Raw genomic sequence first — 27,315 nt, 5'->3', positions numbered from 1 at the left:
CAACCTACGAAGGTGCTTCGACCCTATCCTCACTAGCATTTGTCCCTGAATTGGCCTCACATTACGTAATAAAAAGAGCCAGCACAGCCGGAAAGCCTCACGCCAATTTCACCGACCTTGGGGACCGTGGCTAATAATAAGAATTGGTTTTTGGGGGGAAGGAAATGGCGCAGTATCTGTCTCATATATCGTTGGACACCTAAACCACGCCGTAAGGAAAGGGATAATGGAGGGAGTGAAAGAAGAAAAGAAGAAGAGGTTCCGTAGTGGAGGGCTCCGGAATCAGGGGGGATCGTGGCTCGTTTGTCAGCTTCATTGCAGAAGCGTCGGAGAGAGAATCCGCGCCTGTGGATGCGGCGGGAGACAAATTACACGCAATGCACAGAACTTTGAAAGCTTCTACAGACGCTCGAAGAAGGGCGGATCCGACATTGTCGAAAGGACTGTGCGGGGAAAACGTCAGCGAGCTTGAAATTCTAGTTGACCCACAAAGTGACCGGCTTCATGAGCTGGCATACTGCAACACTGAAAAAGAGGATTTCAAGGAGTTGAGGCAGCATGACGAGGAATGGATAAGCACTGTGAAGGCAGAAACCAGTCATGGTTAAAAGAGGGGAACAGTTATTGGCTGCCTTAGAACAACTCAAACTAATGACGACCATTATTGAGCGTCTTAGTGCGGGGGCTGCTACGCAAGTTGACCTACTGGATTTGATTAGCAGTGATGTAGGTGCTGTGAAGGGAGCAATCTGCAAAGATTTAAATACATTAAGCCCAATTAAAAAACAGGACTCCAGGCATTTCTGTGGACGGCATCGGAACTAAATACGATGCGGCGGAAACGAGCAAAGACATCTTGGGTAAGCTCGATGCTGTCCTGTGGCACATGAGAAAAGGCTCCAAGGGTTTATATTATAATTTAGCAAATTACTCGTCATGGAAGGTAAACGCGATGAGGGGAGATCTTCCTCAAGCGATTGGGCGCAGGTTATATCTAGACGGCTACCACTTGACGACAGGAATGCTCTTAATGAAAGCTGAGAGCAGTGTGGTACTCGTTTTGTGCGCTCAACTCCATATAGGTGAAGCTGATGAATTTCTGCAGAGGCCTTTCCAGCAGAGAATAAAACTCACTGCCATTCACACCAGGACATCTGAAAAGGCTGAGGTCATTGGAACACCAGATGTGAGCATGAAAGCATACATTTCAAGGCCTTTGAATGGCAATAATAATCTGGCAATATTTGGCAAATGTTACTTTGAGGGGGCATACCTGGACCGTGATGGGTACATCGAGAATGACCTTCTCACCGTGCGCATCGAGCTTACTAAAATCACCCAAAGGTCTTTGTTGGGAGGGCTTCTTTTGGTAACGTCTAGCTGAACCTCGTTTAGTAGGCGGGGCTAATCATCTGCCTTGATACTTTATGAGCATTTGCGTTCATTTGAGCATGTAGCTCTGCAGCCTCGTGTAAACGAATTTGTGTTGAGATGGCATCATGCTGTAGTCTATATTGCAGATTTCAGGTTGTGTGCGGTTACTTCTACGCATATGACAACCTCTTGCTTATAGGCTTTCGTCACTTTTGCTTTCGACCAGGTGAGTTTTAAAAGTGCCTTAGTTACACTGCAATCGTCTTTTGAAGCTAATGATATTAATATATGTGCTGCTCTTTTCAAAATCAAATTGAGCTACGGTAGGAACCACGGCCATTCCTTTAACCTTACCCTCAGCCTGTTAACTGCAGTGATGTTGGTTTGTAATCCTGTAAATTTTCTATGCGCAGCTGAACTTTGCCCTCAGTGGTTCGTCTGGTTTGTACTTTGACCTGTAACTCTTGGGGTGAAGTTGTATCGACAACATGCTCTGCCGTGTAATACTGCGTAAGTGTAGTCTTCGATTGATATCTAAAAACGTGCTTGCTGATGCATAAGCACTTTTCATGCCTCGCTGGGCAGTGCCTTTTGAACCTGACTTGAGTTCTTGAGTACATTTGCAATAATTTCAATTATTTCTCAATTGGTTGGCAAAGCAGTGAATGATGAAAATAAATTATTAAGTACTACAAGCAGCAAAGCGCCCATGCCAACTAAGCAGATACCAGACGGCTCTTGGGAGCCGTTTACCCCATAAACACAATTTAGAAAATCAGAATAAATAACTGCCCCGCCGCGGTGGCTCAATGGTTAGGGCGCTCGACTACTGATCCGGAGTTCCCGGGTTCGAACCCGACCGCGGCGGCTGCGTTTTTATGGAGGAAAAACGCTAAGGCGCCCGTGTGCTGTGTGATGTCAGTGCACGTTAAAGATCCCCAGGTGGTCGAAATTATTCCGGAGGCCTCCACTACAGCACCTCTCTCTTCCTTTCTTCTTTCATTCCCTCCTTTATCTCTTCCCTTACGGCGCGGTTCAGGTGTCCAACGATATATGAGACAAATACTGCGCCATTTCCTTTCCCCAAAAACCAATTATATTATATTTGCACAAAAATGCCTCAAAGACGACGCGTTTCAAACAGCAACCTTGGAAAGCAGTGTTGCATTTTTTCATAGCCTGGGCAGCTTATTTCTATACGGCATCTCCTAAGGCATCTATACAGTAGTGAAAGTAATCAGAGCATTAATCAGAGAGACAGTAGTGCACAGCAATGCGTCATCCCGCCAGTGACGAAAGAGGAAGGAAAGAAAGCCTTAGGAGCAATGGAAAGGGGAGAAGCAGCTGGTGAGGATCAGGTAACAACAGATCTGTTTAAGGACGGAGGGACGATTGCACTAGAAAAACTAGCCACCTTGTATACACAATGCCTTATAAGCTCGACCGTACCAGAAGCTTGGTTCATAACATAGTCTTGATTCATAAAAAAGGAGACGCCAAGGACTTGAAAAACTACAAACCGATCAGCTTACTGTCCGATGCCTACAAGGTATTTACTAATGTAGTCGCTAATTCAGTCAGGCAACCTTAAACTTTAATCAACCAAATGATCAGGCAGGCTTTCGTAAAGATTATTCCACTATAGATCATATTCAGACTATCAATCAGGTGATAGAGAATTGCGCAGAATATAACCAACCCCTATATATAGCCTTCATTGATTACGAGAAAGCATTTGAATCAGTGCAAACGTCAGCGGTCATACAGAAATTGCGGAATTACGGTGTCGAAGAGCCTTATGTCAAAAGGCTGGAAGATATATATAGGAACTGCACAGCTACCATAATCCTCCATAAAGTCAGAAATAAAATTTCAAAAAGGAAAGGCGTCAGGCAAGGGGACACGATCTCGCCAATGCTATTCACCGCCTGTTTGCAGGAGGCAATCCGAGGCCTGAATTGGGAACATTTGGGGATAAGAGTTAATGTAGAATACCTGAATAATCTGCGATTTGCTGAGGACATTGCCTTGCTGATTCGCTCAGGAGGTGAACTGTACATCATGATCAATGAGTTAGGCAGACAGAGCAGAACGGTGGGTCTAAAGATTAACATGCAGAAAATCAAAGTTATGTTCAATAGTCTAGCAAGGGAACTGCAGTTCACAATTGGCAGCGAGAGGCTGAAAGTGGTAAAGGAATGCGTCTACTTAGGGCAGGTAGCGACAGCTGATCCGGATCATGAGAGGGAAATAACTAGAAGGATAACAATGGGGTCGAGTGCATATGGCAGGTCCTCTCAGATCATTAATAGCAGGTTACCAATATCCCTCAAGAGAAAAGTGTACAACAGCTGTATTTTAACGGTACTCACCTGCGGGGAAGAAACGTGGAGGCTAACGAAAAGGGTTCGGCTTAAGTTAAGGACAACGCAACGAGTTATGGAAAGAAAAATGATACGTGTATTGTTAAAAAACCGGAAGCGGACAGAGTGGGTGAGGGAGCAAACGCGGTTTAATGGCATCCTTGTCGAAATCAAGAGGAAGAAATGGGCTTGGGTAGGGTATGTAATGCGAAGGCAAGATAACCGCTGGTCCTTAAAGGTAACGGAGTGGATTCCAAGAGAAGGCAAGCGTAGCAGGGGGAGGCAGGGAGTTAAATGGGCGGATGAGATTAAGAAGTTGGCAGGCATAGGCAGAGACATGAGAGAGGCCTTAGTCCTGCAGTGGGTGCATTCAGGGTGATGATGATGACCTCCTAAGGAATTTGGTAGGGCGTGGAGATGAACAACTAGGGTTACAAAGCGATAAAAAATCTGCCTTGCAGGCCCCAAACACTGCTTACAACTTTGTAAGCTTTATGTGGGTCTTTTTTAAAATGGGTTTTGTTTGGGCGACATAAAGAAATAAACAAGTCGGGGCCCCTTTCGGGACTTGAATGTCTGACCTGGAGGCCTCCCACCCAGCCAACCGATGCTGATTAGCCCTTACAACTTTTATGCAGCTGAGTGACTCTAAAGGCCAATGCGAGTGGGTGTAGACGCTCACTACGTCGTTCCGGTACTTTTTTTGTTCATATGTACAATGTTTAGCAGGAGCCTTCAATCAAGACAGCTGAAAAGGAACATATGTACGTCTTTGTTATGATCCTTCCCATAGACCTCTCCTGCTCCATTAAAGTCCTTCTCTTCCTCCTCCTCCTTCCCATATATATGTATATCTCCATCGCTGTCTCCGTGCCTCGTCAGCACGTTGATGAACATATTTGGAACGGTTCGAAAAAAAAACAATTATGCTTAAATAACAATACCCTTGAGGTTACAACATCCTTAAAAAGACCTCGCAGACAGAGCTCTTTTCCGCAGAACGAAACTCGTAGTGGTGGCGCCACTACACGTCACCATCCATCTCCACGAAAACGCACCCCGCCAGCCTACACGTAGTTTCTGAGTCATACCCCGGCTGAAATGGTCGAAACAGTTAAAACCATTTGTGTCGCGAAATTCCTTTTTACACTGTTTTTCCATACTCTGCACTTTAATTCAGCTCGCAGCATTTAGGATTAGAGCTAGTCGTGCTAACGAAGAAGACAAAGAAGAAGCTCTTGTTCAGTGGTCTGGACAGCTGCCACGATGAATCCCGACCAGTTCGTATATCAGGAGACAAACAGACCACGACTGAGCCCAGACGGGAGGGGCCAAGACAAGGACTCTTCGTCGAGGACAGAGAGCAGCTCCGCGACCCCTTCCGTGTCTCCAAAGATACGAATAGGCCCATACGTCATTCAGAGCGACGCACCGATACATCAGGTTGCCAGAATCGCAAGTCCCCCTGGAGCGCAGCCGCAAACACAAGACGTCGTCGTCGTGCTAAGCCCTAGAGCAGCACCCCCTTCAGCGACAACTCAAGCGCAAGTTGAATTAGAAGGGGAGCAAGCGCTGACGTCGCACGCACCGTCAATAGTAAGGGTCCGCCAGTCGCAGAGCAGGGAACACGAGGAGTCGGAGGAACACGAACGCTTCTGCTTGACGGTGTGGCTGCTGTGCGGTATCCTGCTGTTCCCTCTGATCCTGTCCGTCTGGCTCTTTCTGGTGCCCTTCCTCATGGATATTGAGCGGACTACAATGTCTGAGGCACCCAGCTTCCCAAGGACTTCTCGACTGCCGACAGGGGCCACATCAATCGCGACTACCGATACCAGCACGCAGAGCACGCCACCTCCTTGCATGGAGTCCGTAGTTCTGCCTACTTTGCCCACGCACTTTCAAATTGGACCAACTTACAACAGCACGACACCCACGTCACCCTCGAGGCCTTTCTTCTGCCTTTTCAACAGCTCCCGTGTTGTCCCCGATTACGATCCTCTCTACACGGGCACGACCTGGAACTACATGTTCCAGACCCTGCCGTTCTCCCTCTGCCCCAACATCTTGTACTGGTCGGTAGGCGTCGAGAACGGAACCATCACGAGCAGGATGCCCGCCTTCGACGCGCAACACGGTTTGAGCCAGCTGAGGACCATCACTGACGCTCAAGGATACCCAGATATCAAGCTCCTGCTTGCGCTAGGTGGCTACCCAGAAGACAGCCCGCACTTCACGAGGATAGTTCAGGATCCCGCGATGCTGCAGCGCCTAATGGACAGTGTGGTAAATGCCATGCAAAACTTTCGCCTCGACGGAGTCACCGTGGACTGGGTTGAACCAAAACCGGGATGCGAGAACCCAGATGACTTGCGGTTGCTCGGTGAGCTTCTAAGGAACATCCGCAGCACCTTCAATAGCCAAGGCTTCGCACACGCCATCACCTCCGTCATCCTGGACGTCAACGCCGCCAACGAGCATCTCGTGGACAGCGTCTACAGCGAAGTCAACTACTTTTTTCTTGCCACCCATCGCGTGCGCCTTCCCAGAAATCCCTCCATGGAGCACCTGTGCGCGAACATTACTAGTTTAGTTCACAGTGTGCTCGAGCGGTACGCGCGCGTAGCTCAACGGATCAGCATCCAGCAGCTCTGCATCACTGAGTATGCGGCGCCCATGGTCTCTGAGGGCAGAGTAGATCCGGCGACCGGAGCGGCATACTTCGAGCCCTCTATGAAGTTCGCGCCAATCTACTTGGGTTGCGCCCATTCCAGCTTCTGCAGGGAAGCCAACGGCACGGGTTCGTGCATCGTACACAGGGTGCTGCGAGGACCACCGGACCCTAGTGGCACGCCTGCAATGAGGTTCGTGGTCAGCAGCGACGGGGTGCTCTCTTTTCGGGTGAACCTATACGGCGGCACGTGTGTTCTGGTGCTTGGATTGGACTACGACAATTTCGTCGACCAATGTGGCTCACGATTCAGACGCTACCTTCTCATGGAGCACATGTATAGTGCAATGACTTCAGGCCAGGCCGTCACCACGAGGGCAATAGTAGACGGGGCACCAACGTGCTGAAGAGCAGATATTAGGCATGTTTTTTTTTCGAGAGAGAGCAGGGCCTGACACCAGTTAATCTACCATAAGGCAGTGAGACCTTATAGGTGTCTCCCTTATTCGTTTTTTAGCCTATGTAGCTTGGGTTTAATAGCTTTTGCGTAGCGGGATGACATTGTTTTTCTAGGCTATCTGGTTTCCGGAAATTCGAGCATCAATGTTTTGCGCCTGCGCTAATTAAAACTATTTATTTGGACACCGTCAGAAACCAACTGGCCTTATGAGATATAAGCTGCTACCTAGCGGCCGCCGCTCGCAATCCGCCATGTTGGAGGATAACCTCCGAATTCGCAACACGTGTCTGCATACGAACATACGTAGCGCGCGATCGAGTTTTGTCTTGCTCAAGGTGCCCACATATTTCTCAGGTCTCGCAGGCTCAGGTCCGCCGGTTAAATTTAGGCAGTGCCCTTCGGAACTTATTTGTTGTTCTGAAAAAAAAAACAGCTCTTCTGACATTGCTCATAGATTTGTCACTCGTGGGCCGACACCATGGCTCACGGATCGTGTTCCATGGAAGGTGTGGCTGTCAAGTCGTAGCAGCCTGCTTGTGATGAAGCAATATAGGTCCAGGACAACACATATTTCCTGTCCCTCTAAAATTGAACGAGTTGTGGGAAGCCTGACTTACAGCAGAAGTTGCGCCAAGGGGAGGTCAGTTCTGAATTCTTACTTGAAATGTAGCGAGGCACTTGAAGCATTCGAACGGGAAAAAAAATTGGCGGTGGTTTAGCTCTGGTTAAACCTGCAGTGACCCGATAGCTACAGTTCGCCGAGTGGAACTTGCTCAGTTGATTTGCAAAGTCAGCCTTTCTCCGCTCCGTTTCGCTGGACGTTCCTTCTTCATCTTCATCCCACTTGACACGACGCATGCGCAAAGCTGTTGCAGGTCGGTTTCGCCGGCGCGCCGCGCCGCCGGCAGCAGCAGCTGCTTCGCACCACGTGGCTAGTCACGTGGCCAACCACGTGACCACGTGACGGTGCGGTGCCGCCACCGTCAGGTGCCACCGCCAGGCTGAAGGCTCGAAATGCTACCGTAATGCAGCTACCGCTACAAAATCGCCAAGAGCGTTTCACAGTGTGTACATCACATGTTGCGCAACCGAAAATAATTTTTACAGAAAGCAGGCGGGAAGCTCCTCGAGCGGGAGGTCACAACGCAGCCCAAATGAGAAGCGTGCAAGACAACGCACAGCGGTTGACTATCAACTCATTTCTTTATTCCACAGGCCGTAAATATATGCACATAAAATGATAGCTCGAAATACCAAAAATATTTGCGCATAAATGAGACTAAACACTGTCGTTCTGAAAAGAGGGTCATCCAATCAAATGTGTAATTTTCTTCCTCGAAGAATGATAGTGGGCGGGCTTACACAATCTGATCCTCTGTGATGAATAATCAGCGGCTCAATGATTTTCTTCTTCGCTTGTTTTTGTATTTTTTGAAAATGCAGGTGCTATCGAGGCAGGCGTACAAGGTTTACATGGGCAAAATCTTTCAATTCGTAGCTTGACTGCTGCCCGTATCCTTCTGTGGGGATTTGAGCTGTTCGCAAAGTTTCCTATTTGCCCAAGCATACAGATACAATTTTCCAGACGAATGCGGCATGTCGTACGTAACCTCGCACAGAATACCAGACAGGGCTTTTCACCGTGCTAGCCCCATCGGAAAAGAAAATGCTCTTCGATGTTCAAGTGCCAATGCAAAGCACTCAGCTTACTAGACGCAGGAAAAATGTGCACGAATGCCGGCACATCCCGCAGGCTGCTTGATCAGATAAGAGATACTATGATAATAATGTATGGCTCCATGTATCCGCCCTGCGTGGTGCGGCCGTAATTTCTATTTTTGATATGTATAAACTTGTCCAGCTTTCTGCCTTACCTAAAGCATCTGTTGACCGGTTTTTGAAATAGGCGACCAGTCATTTTCCTAGAGAAAGACAACCTCAAATAAATTCCATGCAAATAACATATAATTCTGTTCCTACACACCACCACATCATCATGTACAAAAAAACGCGGAGTCTTAGCATCATCAGCGATGGTAGCACCTGCCAACACTGAACCCGTTTTATCTTCCTTTGCAGATGCAAGCGTTAAACTGGATTGTCCACAACGCTGGTGGTCATTGATGTTTGCATGACCTATATGTTTGTAAAAGGTCGTAGCGTTTAAGAAGCAAAAGGCTGTTAGTAGCATAACTGCGCTATTAGCGCGATTTGCACGATTATCCCATTCACATGACACTCAGCAATTTCCGGTCTCAACAAAAAAAAACATGATTTGCGACCCAAAACAATTCTTTGGCTCTATAAAAGTAAGCGGTTGAACGTGATACAGACGAGAGGAATCATCTTCAAAGAGACTGTTCTGAATCCTTCCTCTGCCTCTCCCATCCCATCGTCAGCTATTCGCCTCAAGATGTGCCCTATGTAGTATATGGCCACACCTCGGATTCACGCCATTTGACCCTTGAACCGGGCCAACCTGGCCTTGACAGTCTCCCCGATAACGCGGAGTCTTAGCGTCGTCAGCGATGGTAGCACCTGCCGACACTGGACCCGTTTTATCTTCCACCGCTTAGGCAAGCGTTAAACTTACTTGTCCACAACGCTGGTGGTCATTGATGTTTGCATGACCTATATGTTTGTAAAAGGTCGTTGCGTTTAAGAAGCAAGAAGGCTGTTAGTAGCATAACTGCGCTACTAGCGCAATTTGCACGATTATCCCATTCACATGACACTCAGCTATTTCCGGTATCAACAAAAAAAAACATGATTTGCGACCCAAAACAATTCTTTGGCACTATAAAAGTAAGCGGTTGAACATGATACAGACGAGAGGAATCATCTTCAAGGAGACTGTTCTGAATCCTTCCTCTGCCTCTCCCATCCCATCGTCAGCTATTGGCCTCAAGATGTGCCCTATGTAGTATATGGCCACACCTCGGATTCACGCCATTTGACCCTTGAACCGGGCCAACCTGGCCTTGACAGTCTCCCCGATAACGCGGAGTCTTAGCGTCGTCAGCGATGGTAGCACCTGCCGACACTGGACCCGTTTTATCTTCCACCGCTTAGGCAAGCGTTAAACTTACTTGTCCACAACGCTGGTGGTCATTGATGTTTGCATGACCTATATGTTTGTAAAAGGTCGTTGCGTTTAAGAAGCAAGAAGGCTGTTAGTAGCATAACTGCGCTACTAGCACAATTTGCACGATTATCCCATTCACATGACACTCAGCTATTTCCGGTATCAACAAAAAAAAAACATGATTTGCGACCCAAAAACCTCTTTGGCACTATAAAAGTAAGCGGTTGAACATGATACAGACGAGAGGAATCATCTTCAAGGAGACTGTTCTGAATCCTTCCTCTGCCTCTCCCATCCCATCGTCAGCTATTCGCCTCAAGATGTGTCCTATGTAGTATATGGACACACCTCGGATTCACGCCATTTGACCCTTGAACCGGGCCAACCTGGCCTTGACAGTCTCCCCGATAACGCGGAGTCTTAGCGTCGTCAGCGATGGTAGCACCTGCCGACACTGGACCCGTTTTATCTTCCATCGCAGAGGCAAGCGTTAAACTGACTTGTCCACAACGCTGGCGGTCATTGATGTTTGCAAGGCCCTTATATTTGTAAAACGTCGTTGCGTTTAAGAAAGATACTGCATTAACACCTCTTTTTGGGCTAGTTGGTGCATACTTGATTTAGAGAAAACCTAGCGCAAAAACATGCAACCACAAAGACAGAACAGACGAGACACAAGCGCCAACTCAGAAGAAACAGAAAGGCTGTTAGTAGCAGAACTGCGCAATTAGCGCGATTTGCACGATAGTCAATTAATCTGACGCCAAGGAAATTCCGCTCACCCCCCCCCCCCCCCCACAAAAAAAAAGATTATTTGAGACCCAAAACATTTATTCGACAATCAAAAACTGGACGGTTGAACATGATACAAACGAAAAGAATCATCTTCAAGGAGACTGTTCTGAATCCTGCCTCTGCCTCACTCACAGACTATCTTCAGCCGCAGCCATTTCCCACATGCAAGCGGTCACATCTCAGATTTACGCAATTCGACCCCCCCCCCCCCCCCCCCACACACACACACAGAGCCAACATGGCCCGTCACGTTCAGGTGTTATACTCTTACAAGGACCAGACCACGCGGGAAGTGGCAGAATCATTTTTTTATCGCAACGGAGCAACGCGGCTGCGTTAGTAAACCTAATCTTGTTTTATCTAACAAGGAGCTTTCGTTTCTTGTACATTTCTTGGCGGCGCGCGCATGGTTCGTTTCGTTTTCATGTTTTGCCTTTAATTCACGTGTCATGCATTTCCTTCATCCTACACACACCAGAGTTATTTATGAATAAAGCCTTAGTTGTGAGCCAGCGCTCGTCTTGTGCCTTTCTTTCTTCTGGTCTTCTGTCTTTTGTGCGCAGTTTTTTTTTTAGTATGGCCTTCACATTCTCCCCAAGAACACTCGGTCCTAGCGTCGGCAGCACCGCTGGCACCTGCCAACACCTCAACCGCATCACCACCCATCTCCGATACAAGCTTAAAACGCGCTTGTTCACGACGCTGCTGATCGTAAGTGTTTGCAAGGCCTTCTTACGTAAACTTGTGTAAGGTCCCTGCGTGCAAGGAGAAGACACATGGCGTTTAGAACGGATGAGTGGGCATGTTGCCAGTGGTCAAGCTGCTTTCTGCGTACAGGAAAAATTTTCCGCTCACCTCACCAATGAAAGTAAAGGATAACATGGCAAGCTTTGCAAGATCAGCATAGCATACATTCTAGGGCCGACCATATAGACACTACTAGACGCGATCTTTGAATCGGTCTCCACCAAACTTTCTGCGAGTTTGGCGAGGCATTCGCCATCTACTCAGCTTTGCCTTAAGCGATGCGAGCGGCTACCTTCTCGTATTTGGGTGCGCCAGAAACAAGCAACTGTTTCCGTTTGGTCTGCATCCCGGCGTCAGTTGTATTCGAGATTTAAGCGCCGGTTTCGAGCTTTCAAATTATGAAGCCCATCAACATGGGCAACGCCCATGCCGCGAAACAAGAGGACGAGCAGGGTGAATCAGCCATGCACGGATAATGACAGATTACGTTGATGAAGATCTGAACCATTCCCCTGTATCAGTGCGATATGCGTTTCCACCTTTGCTTCCATGCGGTGAATGTACCCGCATTCTAGAAAGACTTACAGGTAATGCCAATGATACTCGGGTATCGGCCAGGCACCCTGAGCGCAGAGCATGACGCCGTCTTTGCAAACTTGCGTTATTCGACCTAGGCAGTGCACGTGGTCTGCTTAGGTCTTGGCTGCTTGCAGGGCTTGACGAGCCGAAGCCTGACGTAATAATAATAATAATTGGTTTTTGGTGGAATGGAAATGGCGCAGTATCTGTCTCATATATCGTTGGACACCTGAACCGCGCCGTAAGGGAAGGGATAAAGGAGGAAGTGAAAGAAGATAGGAACGAATAGGTCCGTAGTGGAGGGCTCCGGAATAATTTCGACCACCTGGGGATCTTTAACGTGCACTGACATCGCACAGCACACGGGCGCCTTGGCGTTTTTCCTCCATAAAAACGCAGCCGCCGCGGTCGGGTTCGAACCCGGGAACTCCGGATCAGTTGTCGAGCGCCCCCTGACGTAACCGGGCACGAGTAAGTACGGCGCTGGACACCATGAAGCCAGCCTACCTTCCTTCAAGACCGATGTGAAACACAAAACCTATTTACATTACTAAATCTCGTAAAGGCAACGCAACTGAGACATCTGTTTCATAGCGAATATACGCAGTTGCATAACAGTGTAAATGTCCAGAAGAAACGTTCCCGAAAAAAAAAAGAAATGCCTCCGTGGAAGCGGCTTCTATTGAAAATAGGCCCAAGTGAAAAAACTTGGGTCTTTTTTTTAATAGAGGCAGCTTAAACAGAGGCCTTTGTTTTTCTTCTCAGGCGACGAATTCTTCGCAAACCAACTTGACAAAAAGCTAAGCGGGTTGCGCTCGCCGATCGGAAAAAAGAAACTTCAGTGCGAAGGGATGGATAGCAATACATTGGGGGCTGCACGCGTGTTCTGTGTGGTGTACGAATTCCCACTGACGTGTGGAAGGGTTTACGTAGGTGAGACTGGTCACTGTTCTTATCACAGGGCCCGAGAGCACCGCAGGTGACTAGGAAACGAATGTGGGTTCAATTTGCTACCTTACCGCAAGGAATGCAAGTGCGAGCATGTGCTCAATGCTATTAAGATAGAAGGCACGAGTCGCGATCGGGTGGCGCACGAAATACTTGAAGCTTTTTTTTTTGTTAAAATGAAAAGAAGCACATCTTTTAGCCACATTTCTGTAGCTGCCCGAAGAAGTAAAATATTCCTTCTCTAAATGTTTTATCGTGACATGATATTGGCAAGAAACCATCGTTTGTGGTTGTTAAGCTTGGGGGACAGCTAAATAGGTGTTATTTTGTAGCGATAGCTATATTATGGTAGCATTTCTAGCCTTCAGCTTGGCCGTGGCACGTGACCATGGCGGCGCAGCCACGCCGCGGCGGCGCCACCACCGGCACGGGGTTGGTCACGTGACTAGCCACGTGGTGCGGAGCAGCTGCTGCTGCCGGCGGCACGGAGCGCCGGCGAAACCGACATGCAACAGCTGTGCGCATGCGCCGTGTCAAGTGGGACGAAGATGAATAAGGAGCACCCAGCGAAACGGAGCGGCGAAAGACTGACTTTGCAATTCAACTGTGCGAGTTCCACTCGGCCAGCTGTAGCTATCGCGTCACTTATGGTTTAACCAGAGCTAAACCACCGCCATTTTTTTTGTCGTAGTTGGCTTTGCTGTTGTTCGAATATTTTGCGTTTGTTTTTAACCATTTGTGATGGTTTTGTTTCGGTTGTATGACACTGCTATTGCTAGGAATGTTTGACACTGCTTTTACTAAGAAATTTCTTCTCTTTTAGTTTTAGACAACGATAGCAGCGCTTCATACGCAGGAGATGGGCAGGGTTCTACAATGATGCGCGGTTTTGATAAATGGGTTAGAGTGATTTCGTGTTGTTTACTGGGTTTTCAGCGATTATGCCCTGTGTCTGACGCTGAACCTTCGTCTAAATATGTGTCTCATCTCCGTCAAATAACCAATTGGCCGTGTTCGCATGTATTGTTGTCTTTCTTGCGCAGCCGTTCTCTAGCAATCAGCACCAGCTCGTCTAGCACTCTGTTATTCTGTAGTTCATTCTTTCCACTTGAAAAAAATAAGAGCCAGAGCGAGTCATTATTCGAAAAAACATGCGTTATGCATGGTGCATAAATTGTAGGCAATGAGTTTAAATGCCGCTACCCATCGTTTAGTCGGCTAGTTCAATCGCCCGGCTCCATTCCCGCTTTTTCCAATGGAGGCAGAAACAATTGTTAAAATTGCTCCAAAGTACAGCAGAAACTGATCATAAAAAGTCATGAATCCGCTTCTTTTATTGAGAGAATCAACCACACCAACCTCCAAAACTGATGGTCCTTTCTCCATAAGGCCTTAGGATATGATCAGCACCAAACACGTTGTTCTGCACACTGCAGAAGACACAACGTCGACCTTAAGGAGATCGAAGCGTAAGAACGCTCAATTAAGAGGCGTTTCAATATGTTCTTGGCGGCACCACTTAAGGCTTAGCTCCACAGAACCTTTATTGTCACAAGGAAAGCAGCGCGCACGAACAATGACTGGGCTTCGGAAATGGCGGCATGCAAGTGCCAGGAAAATGGTAGTTCTTTTCACATCGGCCTACCCTTCTCTCTTCCTGAGTTGCTTGGTTTGTGATGTTGCCTGTGTCCTTCTGCGGTACACGCTATCGAATAAAAGATTCCATAATGTTGCATAGTCATGGAGCCGAAGGCCTCGAAGCTCCCGCAGCTGATAAACTTGAAAGAACTGGATAGCATGAATGGACGTTGCAAAAGCAAAGCCGATGCATAAGTCCCATGCGATGCCAGTGACACATTAAATCAGTTTGCTTGTATATTGAAAACCCAAAGCTGAGAATAAGGCTGCTCGGGTTACGAAAGACGGGCCGTTTCTGAGCAGTTAGCCAATCTCTGATCAGTTTAAAGGTGTTCTTCGCGTGGGCCCTATGTTTTTCAAGCGATAGTTAATGCCCAGGGGCAATAAATACGGCCTAAAAAATACCTGCTATCAGTGTTGTATTTGTCCCCTCCTGTCTGGTGTGGTTCGTGCTCCATGATTTTCTTGCGACGCTGAACGGAAACGATCTAGCCCGACCAGGTGTCCTCGCCACACAAGTTCCTCGCGTGCAAGAAAAAAAGTGGTGTCCGAGACTTACTTAGATTTCTTTGCTCCGTAACCCGCCAGTCGTAATACGAAAGGCACACGCGTTACAATGGTTCCTATGGCCAAATCGGCAAGCTCTGTGGGAAGTATTCGAGGCACGTGGGACATGAAATTACCGAAAAGCCATGGTGAAATGTAGCACGTCTTCGGATCCGTCTCGCGAATCGCTAGCATAATCTGATCGACGACTTCTTCGAGGTTTTCTCTCTCGATAATATCGTAGATAAGCCTCGGCAAGCGCGACCAGCGCCGAATCTCGGCCTTGCTGTAGTGGGCTGTCACCTCCGCAGACTGCTGCTGCCAGTCCTGCTGCACCAAACCAGGGTCACCAAGGTTTGCCGTCATCCGAGTTCTATGAAAGAAGAATAGTTGAGGAGTCGCAGGGTTACGACACGAGGACTGTTCCCCAAGTAAATGTCTCTGTCTGACTTATGAGCGCTTTAAGACGCGCAATTACTACAGGTCAGGTGGGGAGGGGGCCAACGCTAGAGCCAGTGCAGATGTCCACTAAGTTGTCAAGCTTTCAGTATTAATTAGCCCTCCCCCTTCCCTTCCGCTCTCTTGACTAGAAAGGGGGGATGCTACGTAAACGGTGCGATCGTCTTACCAGCAGCTTCCTCTAAGCTGCGCATGATCCCGTGTGTCAGTGAAATATAGGTATAGCATTGGAGGATGGGCTCACAATTCACCAGCGCATGGAGGCAACGGCCTCCTCTCAATACTAGTCGCATAGCGCCTTGAAGGCCCATGCTCGAAGCCAGGCCATTGCGTGTAATAATTGTAGCTCGTCTTTCGCGAATAACTTGTGTAACTGAAATATTACTGCTAGTCTCTACGAAAAATATCGATTAGGTTTAGAGACGCCGTGCTTTATATCGCATGTGCAGGTATATTTTTCTGACCTTTTAGGCGGTTCTGCTGAACAGTGTTTTTTTTCCCCCGTAATAACTCGTCAGCTATCTGCAAAAGCACGGCTGTCAGAGACTAAACTCAGCGACTTCTTTTAGCAATGCAGGCAAAGCTGGCGAGCCAGAACCCGCCCTCTCATCCAGCGCAGAATACATTCGCCAGCTGCATTGAAAAGTGTTGTGTTGAACATACTATAATGGTGATACTCAATATTTAAGCATGGAGGGAGGATTCAGCTAGTTATTGTTGTTTATTGATGTTTACAGTTGAATTTTTTCAGCGTATTAGAAATAATTGTATGACTAGTGTCGTAAAATTTCACTTTCCTAGCTCCTAAAAATTGTTTTCAAATTTTCAAAAGTTCTCAAAAAGCAACAGCAGCAAACCGAGACAGAAATTCGGTTTCTGGCCGAGAAGAATGCTTCAGTTGAGAAAATAATGGCACCACAGACATCATTAGAAAAGCACCCATACGCGCGTTTAATAACTTAAATAACGTCTGGAAATGGCGACTCCGTCCAAGAAGTGCCTATGACGACCTAATACAAACCTGAGAATTTCTTCCTCAGTTGGGGAGCGGGTAATAACGAGCGATTATTGTTAGGACGTCACAAGCACCGTGTTGCCCGCAGAAAAAAAAAAACCTGAACTGAGGCATAGGAAACAGCAAATTTCAAAATCGATTTGCGGGGGAATTGCCACATGGTACATGAAGTAGGCGGAAATGATTACGACGGAGAGAAAAACCTACGTTAAACATTTCGCTCAAATACGTGAAACTCGAGACACAACAGGAATCGTCTGTGTAAGATACATTTGGTTAATAGAAGAATTCACAGATGGCGCCAGTTACACCAGCCACGAAGCGAAGCAACCCCAAAGCGAGCGAAGTGCCAGGAGGACATCCTGTGTGGCAGCTACTGGCAGAGTATTACAGTTAGATACGCTTCGGTCGTGTAGCCTTGTCTTCGTTGCCAAGAAAAGCATGCCGAGTATAGTACATTCCAACGCCTCACCATTTATGAGAATTGGACAGCACCCAGTTAAAACTGCTTCTAAAGGGGGTGTGCTGAAGACCTCCGCACGCATATAACGACAGCATTTCTCTAATGCGGTTAATCATTCATGCCACATTGTGTTCGCCACCCTTAGCCACTGAGAAAATGCTAGGATGGGCGCATAGCAATCCTCAGTTGCGCTCACCTTTCACTTAAACAGCTTATTCAAAATGTAAGCCCGAATCTTTGGCAAACTTTCTTTACTACGATTCGGGTTTATCGTCGGTTAGCTTATCAGGTGCTCACTTGTATGCAGCCGGCTCGATGTTGATAAAGTCGACGCCTTTTCCTCGACACTCTCTGCGAAGGCCGTCGACCATCGACACCAGGGCATGCTTTGTCATGCAGTAGGCGACTCCCAATGGCATCGTAAAGTGCCCTGAAAAGGAAAAGAAATAAAATTGACCGCACGTTTTGGTAACTCCGACTTCAGCGACAGCTGAACTCGCGCGAAATGGCTAAAGTAAAGCTGCAAATGGGCCTAGTTGGTTCATATTTAACTACATTATTGCCCTACTCATAGGTACGAACAACACTGGACGCAAGAACCATGCACATAGAGGGGGCGCCCTGTGTGTCTGCCTGTGTGTGTGATTTTTGCGTCCTGTGTTGTTCCTACTTATGAGTAGCGCAATAATGAAGCGAAATGAGGATTCCAGACAGATTTTGTACTAACTTTTTCACGTAAAGAACCCGCCACTGTGCTCAGCCCACTCAGGACGTTACGATTTGGGACGCCAAGCGTTACGTCACACCGTATTCACTCCAAAACGCAAATAACCAGACATTCTTGGTGTACGCGCCACGAATTTGAACCAAGTGGCCCAAGAAATTTTTAAATAAAATTCTCTCAGCCATAAATGCGTCTTTTTAGCAGGCCAAACACCAGTGCATCAAAAAAAAAAACAGAGGATCAATATATATTGAGAACAATAATTTGGTGGAATTAGCCTCAATGTTGCTTTTGGGAGAGCGGTTGGCTAAAAAACTGCTGCACTTTGAACTAGCACTGCCAGGAAGGATTCGGAAGTTTACACCATTGCACGCTCTACCAAAGCTTCGTGATTCTTACCAAATGGGCTGCCGATTACGATCATCCGTCCTTTGCTCTTTTTAAGCATTGGCAGGAACTTTTTGGTGACCCGCAGGGTTCCGAAGACATTGACGTTGAACACCTTGATGATGCTATCCATCGTCATCCACTCCAGAAGTCCGTCGTTTCGCACGCCGGCGTTGGCTACGACGGACCAGAGGACTGCCAGAGTAAAAAAAAAATTAAGTAAATGGCGATTACACTACTCGTAATACGGAATTTCATTGACACACGATAACGACCGATAACAGGAAAATACAAAGTGTGTGGGATGCCCGCGCAAGGTCCCTGACCCCACCCTTTGCCCATGACCCTTTGGCCACACGCTCTCCTCCACGGATACGAACAGATTATAGCCAAAGGCGGTGGGAGGGGGGGGGGGGGGGGGCTCGCATGCGGGAGGTGCGGGGTTCGATGCCCATTGCCGCAGGGTACCCACCGGTGATACAATGGGTACAAGCTTCCCCTGGCCTGGTGTTCGGCTCATTCAGGGTGAAACGCTTGGGAAATGGGTCGTTGACCCCACCTTGAGCAAAGGAAAAATCCCTTTTGCCATGGCGCCCTTTCACCCCAGATGTCCTTGCGCCATAAAGATTCACTATCATCATCATCGATCCTACCAGGCATGCTGGGCTTCACGTATGTACGTTGTTAATGTATCCTGTTTTTCTTACAAAAGAGCTTTTTGTCATGAAATCAGGGTTCCTAGTATACACGAGTTCTGTTGTTGTCATTTAATGCCTAACAATTTTTGCGATGTTTTTCCTTTCCCACAAGTGTGTTGTTTCCCAAGTGTTCTTTCTCGCGTTGCATGTGTTCTCTTTGTTCTATCCTTCCATTTGTAAGCCCCTCCTGTTGGGACCAAAGCACTGGGCTGCAGTATGTCCAAATAAATGAAATAAATATGTGAACATATACTTTTTGGCGCCAACAAAAGCGCTTTGTTAGGAACCCTGGTCTTAACTTCTGAGGCATTGAAACATAAGAAGAGCCGGTACAATTTTTCGTCCGATTTGCTCTGCCCCGGATTTGCTATGCTTTTAAGGAATCACTTCCAATATCGTTCCTGCCCTAAGCACAAGAATAGCAAACAGTGAAAGCAAAGACAGGGAACTTATCAAGACGTGTCCACCGGTGTGCTACGATCAATTGCACATCCCTATAGGACGAAGGTGGAAAGCGCTGTAATGATAGCGAGGCGAGTAGAACGCTACAACTGTTTGGTTTAAAACTGATGACAATGCCGCTTTAAGACAGAGTCGTTATTGCAATGCGCTGCACGCCAGGAGCTGAGGAGACAAAAGAAAACTTTCACTTGGAGCTCTGCACTTTACCTTAACTTGATTTCAAGCATTCAACCACGGTGGACCGCGTTCACGCCACCCTCAATCGCCACGGGAAATCATGGAGGGCCTTCGACGTACACCATTGCCGATGCAGGTCCATATCATGCGTCACGTTCGCCTTTGCCACGCCGCCCAGCTTGACATGCTCGTGTGTTTTACCTCCACATTGCCGCTCTTCCAGCCGTGCTCTTATGTCAAGGTATAACAATCTAATCTCCCCCCCCCCCCAATCCTTCTGCCTTAAAAGACAACTGCCCAGACGTCACTGTGAGAGTTAAGTGTCCTGGTTTCCCTGACTCCTGAAACCCATACGAACTCTTGTGAAGAGCGTTCACTACGTTACCCTTAAGGACGAGCGGTTATCTTGCCTTCGTACTGCATGCCCTGTCAAAGCCCATTTCGTCCTGTTTATTTCGACTAGGATGTCATTAACACGCGTTTGTTCCCTCACCCACTCTGCCCTCTAGGATGCCGCGGTGGCTCAGTGGTTATGGCGCTCGGCGGATGACCCGAAAGACGCGGGTTCGATCCCGCCCACGGCTGTCGAATTTCGATAGAGGCGAAATTCTAAAGGCCCGTGTACTGTGCGATGTCAGCGTACGTTAAAGAACCCCAGGTGGTCGAAATTTTCGGATCCCTTCACTACGCCGTCCTTCATAGCCAGAGTCGCTTTGGGATGTCAAACCTCCATAAACCAAACCACTCTGCCCTCTTCCTGTCTCTTAACATTGTACCTATCAACTTTCTTTCCATGGCTCGCTGGGTCGCCCTTAACTTAAGCTGAGCCCCGGAAATAGTCGTTCACATGGATATCGCTGCATTAACCAGCGGTTTTCTGTCCCCTGCGTCGTTACAAACAGGAGTGTTGCAACCGCTCACACTGAATAAAGACTGCTGCGCAGTATTCGATAAGTGTCTGAAACAGCTTTCCCGTGTCTTGAGAACCGGTCATACGCGCCAAGATTTCTGTTGTTATTACTCTTGAGCAGCGTGTGTCCTTTGTTGCTTCCTTGAGGCCGGGAGATTATAGGAATGACGAACTTTTAGAGAAAAAGAGCTGGGGTTTTCTCAGCATTTGATGTTTGTGCTGAGACTTCGGTGGCACCTGTGTGTCAAATCGCAGTACCGGACTCCGTGCGAATAAGTTGCACAGTTCTCAAATACACTGCAACAATGCCGACTGTGCTCAGGTAAAAATGTCATAGCGAAGCGGACGTGCGCAGCAAAACAAGTCAGAAGTGACAAGCGCGGTAAAGAATGTGCGCATTACCTCGAGAGCCCAGCTCTCGTTTGACGATAGAGAATGCTTCCTCAACTTCTTCGTCCCGGGTGACATCGAGCTGCAAGACTCTGATGTTCTTCAATTGGCTGAGCTCCTTGGCTCCTTCACATTGGGAGTCGCGGCAGCCGGCGAAGACCAGGAAACCCTCTCTGCTGAGGCGCTTCGCAAGTGCGCGGCCTATGCCGTTGCCGCAGCCTGAAAGGAAATACATTCAGTCTCACTTAAGGGAACACCAGGCCATTCTAGTAGAAGCTTTAACTCTTACAAGCGCAATTCACCACAAACCCTTACTTAGAACTACAAGAACAGCTATGTGACAGTGTGCTGCGCGTCTCCGGAGGACCGCTATCTCCGGCGGCATCTTCCCTTTGCGGGACACCAGAGGCGCTTGAGCAAGGGAATGTATGGCACCAGGAATCGTCGATGTTAAGGTCCAATGCTCCTCTTACAAAAATGGTCTACAGACAGTCTATAGACTTTTTATAGGCTATTGCCTTCCTACAGATATTTCTTTTTGTCTATTAATAGTCTACAGACTGTCAACAGTCAAAAGTCTACGAAAAGTGCATGGCCATAAATCTATAGATTGTCTTAGACTGTCTGTGGGATATGCGTTGCCTATAGACTGTTCTCTAAGGTTGGTCTACAGACTTCATAGACAGAAGTCAATGGACAGTCTATAGACTGTCTACAGGAATATTTGTAAAGGTCATTAGAGGTCCGAATGCCGCGAGCCTGGCCGTCAGCTTTATTCGCCAGCGAACAAACTTTCAACTGGTCAAGCATTCTGCGAAAGAGTGACATGGACGCCGACAGGAGGGAAAAGACCCAAGCCAGCGGGAGGTCCGGGGAAGACGGGGAATACCGCAGGCGCCGGCACTAGGAGGGGGGGCGAGGGAGACACTGCTCCTGCCTGAAAATAGGGATCGCCGGAATGGGCGGAGAAAGAAAAAAAGCGGGCTGGTTGAGACACGAGAGGGCCCGAGACGACACCGTCGGGCGGTCCGTCCTCGGGCGCCCCGAGCGCCCAAGCCATCCGGGAGCATCCGAGCCTGAGCGAACGAAAAAAATTAACTCCGCAACCCCTCCGTTCCTCCTGACGAAGACTTCGGCGCCGACGCAGCTGCATATAAGCTTGAGCACCCCGGCCTTTGTATCATTTACTCGATAATGTGTAATCCTTGAATATATCTGTTTTGTTCCAACTGAGTCTAGCGGTGTTTCTTTGCCTCTCCGTCCCGTGTGGACACACGAAGTATGTGGGGTCATCACAGCTATTTTAAGAAAGGAAACCGAAACCGAAATTCGGTTCGTGGCCAGAAATGATGCTTCGGTTGACGCAGCGATGACGACGCAGATAATGCTGGAAAAACATTCGGACGCGTGTATAACAACTGAAATAGCGGCTGGAAATGACGACTTAGTTCATAAAATCTCTAAGATGACATAAAAGCCTCAAATTTTTTTTTATTCACGCGGAAAGCGGACAGTAACATGCGATTAACGCTTGTGACGTCATAAACGTGGTGTCGCTCGCAGAAATCGCCTGAATTGAGGCCACAGAAGCAAAAAACTTTAGAACTCTTCAACGCTGCGAGAAATTACTGCGCGGTTTCCAAACTTAGGATCAGGGCGGGAAGGGCGCAAGATGAATTCTCTTGCTCGGACTGCTGCCGAAACTATTTGAGTCAATGATCTGTGCCCTTTCGAATATTCGAAGCACGCGGCAGACGCAGGCTTTGAAACGAACACAAATAATCATTGTGCGATATTCCATTGGTCCGATTTCGAATATTCGCAAACCTCTCACCTCAAATAATTGTTGTTGTTGTTTCTTGGGGGAAAGGAAATGGCGCAATATCTGTCTCATATATTCGTTGGACACCTGAACCGCGCCGTAAGGGAAGGGATAACGTAGGGAGTGAAAGAAGAAAGGAAGAAAGAGGTGCCGTAGTGGAGGGCTCCGGAATAATTTCGACCTCCTGGGGATCTTTAACGTGCACTGACATCGCACAGCACACGAGCGCCTTAGCGTTTTTCCTCCACAAAAACGCAGCCGCCGCGGTCGGGTTCGAACCCGGGAACTCCGGATCAGTAGTCGAGCGCCCTAACCACTGAACCACCGCGGTGGGGCCAAATCTTTCCTCGTTTCAGTTTTGTGCACTGTAGGCTATGTGTTCGCATCTTTTCTCCGCAGTAGCCGCAGTAGGCAATTGATAGAAGGTTCATAAAAGCAGCACAAAAGAATAACACAAATGGCGAGACAGCAGTCTAGTTTTCCCCTTAGATTGCATACTCATACTTCTGTTCCCGTGTGAAATCCGCGACGTGCTTGGGTACGATTAGCATAACTACTACCTTTAAGATAATACGGCAAATTTACTTCTTGTGATGCAGAGGTACGCCGCCGACGCGAACGATCGAAGACTACGTGATGGGAATTGCCTACTAGCACAGTTTTTTGCATACGCAGCATTCCTTGCGTCATCCTTCCTGCGTCCTCGCCTGGTGTGTAGATTTGCATTTCAAATGCCGGAGCTATTCTTTTCCTTCTGGCAAGCGACATGCGTGGTATAGCGCCGCAATCGTGTATTTTCTGTGCTTTTTTCCTGTTTTTCCGTCTACCGTAGGCAGGGTGCGAATAGGCGTATATGAACGTGATGGAAAAAAACTGTCGTGCTTACAAAGCGATCGCAATCCTCTGTAAGGAAGCTGATGCTATCCAACTCAGGGAGGGTGCCATGCAGGGATTTGTCTAGTTCAGTTCTCTAGGGTAGCGATCGTAGTCCTCCACACAGAAGCCGATGATATCCAACTTAGGGAGGGCGCTATGCACGGACTTGTCTAGTTCAGTTGTCTAGGGTAGCGATCGTAGTCCTCCACAAAGAAGCTGATGATATTCAACTCAAGGAGGGTGCCATGCACAGACTTGTCTAGTTCATTTGTCTGGGGTAGATATCGTAGTCGCCCACGAAAAAGCTAATGATATCCAACTCAAGGAGGGTGTCATGCAGGGACTTGTCTAGTTCAGTTGTCGGAGGTAGAGATCGTAGTCGCCCACGAAGAAGCTGATGATACCCAACTCAAGGAGGGTGCCATGCATGGACTTGTCTAATTCAGTTGTCTAGGGTAGAGATCGTAGTCGCCCACGAGGAAGCTGATGATATTCAACTTAGGGAGTGTGCTATGCACGGAATTGCCTAGTTCAGTTGTCTAGGGTGGAGATCGTAGTCGCCCACGAGGAAGATGATGATATCCAACTCAAGGAGGGTGCCATGCAGGGACTTGTATAGTTCAGTTGTCGGAGGTAGAGATCGTAGTCCCCCAGGAGGAAGCTGATGATATCCAACGTAGGGAGGGTGCTATGCACGGACTTGTCTAGTTCAGTGGTCGGTGATAGAGATCGTAGTCCCCCACGAAGAAGCTGATCATATCCAACTCAAGGAGGGTGTCATGCAGGGACTTGTCTAGTTCAGTTGTCTAGGGTAGAGATCATAGTCGCCCACGAGGAGGCTGATGATATCCAACCCAAGGAGGGTGCCATGCAGGGACCTGTCTAGTTCAGTTGTCTAGGGTAGAGATCATAGTCGCCCACGAGGAGGCTGATGATATCCAACCCAAGGAGGGTGCCATGCAGGGACCTGTCTAGTTCAGTTGTCTAGGAAGATAACGACAGTATACAAATGTCGGTGAAGAATCAAAAGTAGTAAGCAAATACAACTATCTACGAAGAGCAGGGATCGCATATCCGGATCATAAACTTGAAATATCTTGGCGATAAGAATGATGATGATGATGATTATGAATTTTTTATGGCGAAAAGGCATCTATTGTCAAAGAGCGCCATGACACTAGGTATTTTTTACTTCTCAAGGGGGGGTCAAAGACTCATTTTCCAAGCATTCCACCCCAGATACGCCAAGCACCTTTCCAGGGGAAAGCTTGTACCCATTTTATCGCCGGTGGGTGCCAGGCGGTATTGGGGATCGAACCCCGCACCACGCGCATGCGAAGCGGTTGCTCAACCACTTGGCTACCACTGCGGTCCCAGACCAGAGCGAGGTGGAGTGCTTTTGGAAGGTACTGTCAGCTTATAAACAGAACCTAACCAGTATTCCCAAATAGCACATTAGGCTAGTGATCACCTATTGGCCAGCAGCCTCGGTTGCTCAGTGGTTGTGGTCCTCGGCTGCTGACCCGAAAGACGAAGGCTCGATCTCGACGACGCCTGGAGGTCGCATTTTGATAACGGCAAAAATGTTACAGGCCCGTGTACTGTACGATGTCAGTGCACACTAAAGCCCCAGGTGGTCCAAATTATCCGAAGAGTACAGCCTCAGTCCCTTTGAGAAGCTAAATCAAATAAAACCAAACCAAACACATACTGTTCGGAAGCATGAAGGCTAACTACAAGGTTTGAAGTTAAATTCAGGGCAGCGCACATAGCTATAAAAAATTGATAGGTGTAGCGTTAAATGAGAGGAAGGAAACAGAGTGGGTCATGGAGCGCTAACTGTTTTCTAGCTAGTATCAATAATAGTACATTGCCTTGAGTAGGCTATGTAAAATGCAGAGCAGATAAGCGAGTGTCTCTTCGAAGGGACGGCACGCGTAAGAGGTCCGCGGTTGTCGCGTTTCGATAGAGGCGAAATGCTGGAGGCCCGTGTACTCTGCGATATCAGTGCACGCTAAAGGAGCCCAGGTTTTCTAAGTTATCTGGGGCCCTGCATACGGTGTCCCTCACAGCCAAATTCGCTTTGTGACGTTATACCCCACAATACCGAAACCAAATGGCCTTCTCTGTTGTTGCATCGCGTTGCAGCACACATTGCGTCCATTTATACATCGAGGTTTTCAAAGGCAGTCTTTCCGCGCAATTCTTGCTCATGGAACAGGATTTCTGGCTTCTTATCCAGCGGCAAAATGGTTTTCGAAGACTGTATCATCAACGGAGTTAAGAGGATTTTGAAGCGTTGCGAAGAATGCGTCACTTCAACTGACTCATTACTTTGCAGTGCGACTGGTAAGGATACACAGAACAATATGCTGATTTTTGTGCGCTCTAGCTTTAGTGAACAGCCCTGTCACAGATTAAGTACTCTTTTTTTCTAGATTAGAGCGTCTGACTGAGCAAGCGGTCGTTATCCCTAAATAAAATTCAGCCGTAGAATTTGTTCTGTTAGCCCTAACGGAGATGGCCAGTGCATAGCTATAGCACGAAAATTGAATGTTTTTAAGCTTTTCCTTCTCTCGTTACTTATAATCTATCTGTCTGAAATTCAGCGCACTACATATATATTGCATCTTTTGAACAGCAGCTTTTATTGAACTTTATGATTATTATTGCCTTTGCAGAAAAAAAATTTAATGCCGCTGAGTAAAAACTTTACCAGAGAGGGTGCCGAAACTAAGCTGTATTCTTTGCGGTGGAACGAAATTAATCGAGGGTTTTCGTAATGCTTTCAAAAACTTAGAGTGCAATATTATCGCGACATTTAGGGCTTACTACAGTACACACACAGGATACAGAAGAAACTAGCACACATGTGCAATTTTCAAACTTCAAACCTGCGTTTTGTTAAAGAAAAGGGAGCAATTCACGCGTAGTCTGACTTTGGGCGCAAACGTATCCCACGGTCAACAATATTTAGTTGCATATTCGCTTCGACTCTCAAAAACAACATTTATAGGGGTTCAAAGATTAAGACTGTAGCCCGGCAAACTCACCAGTGACCAGCACACTTTTCCCGTCGCTCGGAAGATGCTTCACAAACAACACCTTCCAGGTGAGTCTGGCGAGCCAGCGCGCGGCGAACAAGATGATGGCAACGGTCCCCACAACGCTTCCTAATCCTTGCAGAAACGGAACGAAGTCCCACGAGTTCCACAAGAGCAGAGCGAACAACACAAAGAGCGTCCAAGAGGTCCTCATGGCCTTACACTATACCGCTACCAAACAAGTGTTAGAGCTTCCTACAGAACAAAGCCGTTCTCCTCGCTGACGACGGTTCCTCTCTGAAAAGGAATAGATGACGCTAAGGTGGAGCTATCCTGCCCATTTTTAGCAAGGTTGACACGAACCGCTAATTTAGTGTGCACACTTCTATGAAAGAGCAATTGCGATAGCAGTCTGTGGGAGGGGGAAAAAGCCCTCATTGAGAACCGGTCCAAGACGACTCAGTAAATGAACGCTCAATGGTAAGGGAATAGCCGTGAACGGCATATGTAAAACAGCCAGCAAGCATGTTCCCTCGGGCAAAAGAGACGTCGGATTTTTCCAGTTGTTTTCAATTCGAATGTTATATCACGAAACTCGGCCAACTAAGTACTGCATTGCTTGAGACAAAGCTGCTGGTCAGCGTTTGTGTGTGTCCTTTCTTCCGCGTAGTTTCTTTTTCACGCT

General features: G+C 47.7%; 1 protein-coding gene across 1 annotated transcript; it reads right to left on the bottom strand.

Moving 5' to 3' along the window:
- Window positions 1–14,370: 14,370 nt before the first annotated feature.
- On the bottom strand, window positions 14,371–27,000 carry LOC144105618 (retinol dehydrogenase 5-like). The gene is made up of 5 exons (XM_077638740.1): window positions 26,640–27,000; window positions 20,901–21,107; window positions 18,264–18,446; window positions 17,438–17,570; window positions 14,371–15,576 (listed from the first exon to the last, which is right to left on the bottom strand). Exons 1-5 carry the CDS (start codon window positions 26,842–26,844, stop codon window positions 15,213–15,215), a joined length of 1,092 nt encoding a protein of 363 aa, XP_077494866.1. The 5' UTR covers window positions 26,845–27,000; the 3' UTR covers window positions 14,371–15,212.
- Between the last annotated feature and the right edge of the window lie 315 nt (window positions 27,001–27,315).

This window comes from Amblyomma americanum, chromosome 9 (genome assembly GCF_052857255.1).
Source record: "Amblyomma americanum isolate KBUSLIRL-KWMA chromosome 9, ASM5285725v1, whole genome shotgun sequence".
Classification (NCBI taxonomy): Eukaryota; Metazoa; Arthropoda; class Arachnida; order Ixodida; family Ixodidae; genus Amblyomma; species Amblyomma americanum.
The sequence above is the reverse complement of the archived record's forward strand: the minus strand, read 5'-3'. Positions and strand labels throughout refer to the sequence as shown.